We start from the raw sequence: 4596 nt of genomic DNA on the forward strand, positions 1-4596 counted from the left end.
TCCACAATGGTCTCCTTGGTTTCACAAGGCCCTAGAGTGTCATAATGATCTCCATGGTTTTATGAGGCCCTTCAGTGTAACAGTGGTTCCACTGTTCCTTGGTTCCACAGTGTCACAATGGACCCATTTTTCCATAAGGTTTTGCAGTGTTACAGGGGTCTTGTTGGTTCGGGAGTGTCACAATGGCCCCTTGATTCCATGAGGCCCTTCAGTGTCACAATGGTCTTCTTGATTCCATGGGGCTCTGCAGTGTTGCAATGGCCCCTTGATTCCATGAGGCCCCACAGTGTCACAGTGGTCTTCTTGATCCCATGGGGCACCCCAGTGTCACAATGGTCTCTTATGTCCCACAGTGTGACAATGGACCCTTGGTTACACGAAGTCCCGCAGTGTCACACGGGACACTTGCAGGGCTGGAACACCTCTGCTCTGGAGCCAGGCTGGGAGAGCTGGAGCTGCTCAGCCTGGGGGAGAGAAGGCTCCAAGGAGACATGAGAGCCCCTTCCAGTGCCTAAAGGGGCTCTGAGAGCTGGAGAGGGACTTTGGACAAGGTCTGGAGTGACAGGACAAGGGGAATGTCCATGAGGGGAAGGAGGGTGGGTTTAGATGGGATATTGGGAAGAAATTCTTGCCCATGAGGGTGGTGAGCTCCTGGCACAGGCTACCCAGAGAGGCTGCAGACTCCCCACCTCTGGAGGTGTTCAAGGCCAGGTTGGACAGAGCAATCTGGGCCAGTGGAAGGTGTCCCTGCCCATGGCAGGAGATTGGAACCTGATGATCTTTAAGGTTCCAGCACAAGCCATTCCATGATTTGGATTCTCCTCCCCACCCCCATTCAGCAGCAGGTGGACGTGTTCCTTTTGCAGCCATTTACTGCAAACACAGCCACTGAATTCACTTTGCTCTGGATATTGCCTGCAGCCTCCATCAGCTCCAGCCAGACTTTGGCTTTCCTAAACACAGGAACACAGGCTCAGGTCAGATTTCTGAATGCCTCCTCCACAGCCTGTCCTCGATTCCACCTCCTGGTCCCTGTGTTGTGGCTCATGCCTGTGATTTGTGCCTGAGGTAGCACAGCCCCCCTGCCCAGCACAGGCCCCACACACCCCTCACCAGACACGGCACAGCATGGGGTGTGTTTTGGGTGGGCAAATGCTCCCCACCAGAGCGTCCATGCCAGACCTCAGTGTCCAGTCCCACCACCCACATCCCGTGCCAGGGTTCACAGAGAGCCCTGCTCTGGGCTCTGCCAAGGTCTGGGTGAGGAGGGAGCCTGGGGCAGGGCTGACGCTGCCCCTGCACCAGCGCTGAACTCAGCAGGAGGAAGGAGATGACCACAGAACAGAGACCAAAAAACTGGGGTGAGTGGCCAGATCTGAAAGTGGCCAATGGAAGAGGCTGGGGGGCTGATCAAAGCCCTGGGGCACCTTCTCGGACTGTCCATGCCACCAAGGGCCCAGACCGGCCCCCTCAGTGCTGCACCTGCCTGTCTGAGATCCCTGCCTTGGGACTGGCACAGCATCACACACCCGCTGGAACGTGTCCTGGCCCTGCAGAGTCACACAGCTCAGCTGATACGGGTGGGTTTTATGTCCTGGGCACTTCTCAGCCCAGCCCAGCCTCTGCCCAGCTCTGCCCAGCCCAGCCCAGCCCAGCCCAGCAGCCCTTTCTGGGTGAGCCCCATGGCAGTGCCAGCCCCGGGGTGTGCCAGCACTGGGGGCACTCCCCCCACTGCTCACCCCCTCTGAAGGGCCCAGCAGCTGCCAAGGGGCAGAGAGGGAGGTCAGCCTCCACAGCAGCCCCAGGGCTGGAGCTCCCCATGGCAGGGGAAATGGAGCCCAGGGACGGCGCAGAACTCCCGGCCCCGGCTCCAGGAGATGCCCAGCACAGGCTGCCTCTGCCCCTCAGTGCCAGCCCCTCTGCCCAGCACAGCACAGCACAGCAGCCCTGGGCAGGGGACAGAGGGGCCTGGCCAGAGCCGGTGACTGCAGCAGCAGCTTCCTCTGGATTGCACCCTGCAGGCACAGAAACGCTCCCTTGCCCTTCTCCTGGACATCCCTTTCCCCAGCTGAGGTGTCCCGGCCGGCCGGGCTGCCTTGTGCTGCTGCCCAGCCCCTGCTCCCCACAGGGCCCTGAGCTGGCACTGCTGCTCTGGACACGGCCGCTTCTGCTGCTCTCCGTGGCCAGGGCTGCAGGGAAGCAGCAGCCCCAGGGGGAAGGAGCAGAAAGGCTCTGGGCACTGAGGCAGAGAGGGGCACCCCAAGGCCCACAAGTTCTCTGTGTGGCAGCTGAGCTTGTGAGCCCCTGAGCCCTCCCAGGTGCTGGGGCTGCAGCTCCAGCTCCAGAGGAGATGTGACAGATGGGAACAGAGACAAATAATTTCTGCTGGACTCTTTAGTGTGTTTGTTTGTACAGGGAGCCTGGATCCACATGTACAGGATGTGTCTGGGGTCAGATAACACTGGGAGAGTGATAACAAAAATATTATTAAGGTGAAATACTATTTGCTGTGTAATGAACAAAGGAAAAATAAGACATATGATCTAAGGGGCATCTGAGTTTTTCATATTCCTTATGGACTCTCCAGCAGTCAAAGAAGTCCAGAGAGTTTTCTCAGGGTCTCCTTGAGCTCCTGGTTCCTCAGGCTGTAGATGAGGGGGTTCAGGGCTGGAGGCACCACCGAGTACAGAACTGACACTGCCACATCCAGGGATGGTGAGGAGAGAGAGGGGGGCTTCAGGTTGGAAAATATGCCAGTGCTGACAAACAGGGAGACCACAGCCAGGTGAGGCAGGCATGTGGAAAAGGCTTTGTGCCGTCCCTGCTCAGAGGGGATCCTCAGCACGGCCCTGAAGATCTGCACATAGGAGAAAACAATGAACACAAAACAGCCAAATACTAAACAGGCACTAAGAGCAATGAGCCCAAGTTCCCTGAGCTTGTAGTGTGAGCAGGAGAGTTTGAGGATCTGGGGCACTTCACAGAAGAACTGGCCCAGGGCATTGCCCTGGCACAGGGGCAGGGAAAATGTAGTGGCCGTGTGCAGCAGAGCATTGAGAAGGCCACTGGCCCAGGCAGCTGCTGCCATGTGGGCACAAGCTCTGCTGCCCAGGAGGGTCCCGTAGTGCAGGGCTTTGCAGATGGACACGTAGCGGTCATAGCACATGATGGTGAGGAGGAAATACTCTGCTGAGAGGAAGAACAGAAAGAAAAACACCTGAGCAGCACATGCTGAGTAGGAGATGTGCCTGGTGCCCCAGAGGGAATTGTGCATGGCCTTGGGGACAGTGGTGCAGATGGAGCCCAGGTCGGTGAGGGCCAGGTTGAGCAGGAAGAAGAACATGGGGCTGTGCAGGTGCTGGCTGCAGGCTATGGCGCTGATGATGAAGCCGTTGCCCAGGAGGGCAGCCAGGGAGATGCCCAGGAAGAGGCAGAAGTGCAGGAGCTGCAGCTGCCGTGTGTCTGCCAATGCCAGCAGGAGGAAGTGGCTGATGGAGCTGCTGTTGGACATTTTGAGCCTCTGGCCATGGAGTGCTGTTGAAGGAGGAGACAGTGAGGAGTCAGGGGAGACTTTGCTGAGCAATGTCCAAGCCCTTTCTGCCGGCCCTGCCCCCCAGTTTTCCTTTTCTCAGAGCCCTTCCCTCAGCCCCGTGCCTGGAGCTCTGCTGGGATCTGGCCCCGTTGCTGTGACGAGCAGGGGCTGTGCCCATGGACAGCGAGGAGTCAGCTCTGCTCTGCTGCAGTGGGAACATGGGAATGGGGACAGGGGCCGGTCCTGGGGCTGGACTCCATCAGCCCAAAGTGCTCCTGAGGCAGAGGAGCTGGGCAGCATCTCCTGTGCCAGGGCTAAGGAACGGTGACGGCCAAAGGCACTTTGAGAGGGTTTCCTGCTGTGCCCAGGGAGAGCAGAGAGAGCTGTGCAAGGCAAGAGCATTGGCTGTAACTCAGAGAAGGGTGAGGGGAGCTGCTCTGTCGCTCCATCTGTCCCCAGCTGCCCTTCCTGAGATCGAGGGCAGTCACTGTGTTCCCCTGAAAATCAGCCTGGCACAGCTGAGAGCAGAGGGACCCACAGCAGAGCAAAGTGGCTCAGCCTTTCTCAGAGTCTCAGCCCCACTGCTGGCCAAGGACACTCCCGGCCCCAGTGTCCCCTGGAAGGCAGCTCACGGCTGGGATGGCATCCCGAGGGCACAGCGAGGGTCCTGTCCATGGCCCTGCTGGAGGAGAGCCGGCTCATTGCCAGCCTCCCAGCCCGGCCTGCCCAGAGCTCCCGGGGCACAGGGAGCTGGGACACCCCATTGCTGTACTCAGCCTGCACAGGAGGAGCCCCAGGGCTGGGCCTGAGCCTGCAGCTGGAGCTGCCATTCCCAGAGAGCCCCTGAGCAGCGCCAGGAGCAGCTGAGCAGGGCAAGGAGAGAGAGCCGGGCCCTGAGGAAAAGCCTTTCCCTGCTCAGCGCTGCCCAGCCCCTCCCGGGCAGCACCAGGGCAGGACAGTCGCCCTCAGGCCCCGGGCAGCAGGAACGGGCCCGCGGCCGCAGAGATGCCCTTCATCTCTGGTGCTGCTCTGCCGGCCCAGGAGGGCACCGAGGGCCCCGAGCC

The 4596-nt window shown here is 59.7% G+C and overlaps 1 protein-coding gene across 1 annotated transcript; it reads right to left on the minus strand.

Annotated features, from left to right (window-relative positions):
* Positions 1 to 2590: 2590 nt before the first annotated feature.
* LOC309585646 (olfactory receptor 14J1-like) lies at positions 2591 to 3511 on the minus strand (the record flags this gene model as incomplete). Its single annotated transcript, XM_082303568.1, has 1 exon — positions 2591 to 3511. The coding sequence occupies one exon, from the start codon at positions 3509 to 3511 to the stop codon at positions 2591 to 2593; it is 921 nt and encodes a 306-aa protein (XP_082159694.1).
* Between the last annotated feature and the right edge of the window lie 1085 nt (positions 3512 to 4596).

Source organism: Coloeus monedula (assembly GCF_965178545.1).
Source record: "Coloeus monedula genome assembly, contig: HAP1_SCAFFOLD_87, whole genome shotgun sequence".
NCBI classification, from domain to species: domain Eukaryota; kingdom Metazoa; phylum Chordata; class Aves; order Passeriformes; family Corvidae; genus Coloeus; species Coloeus monedula.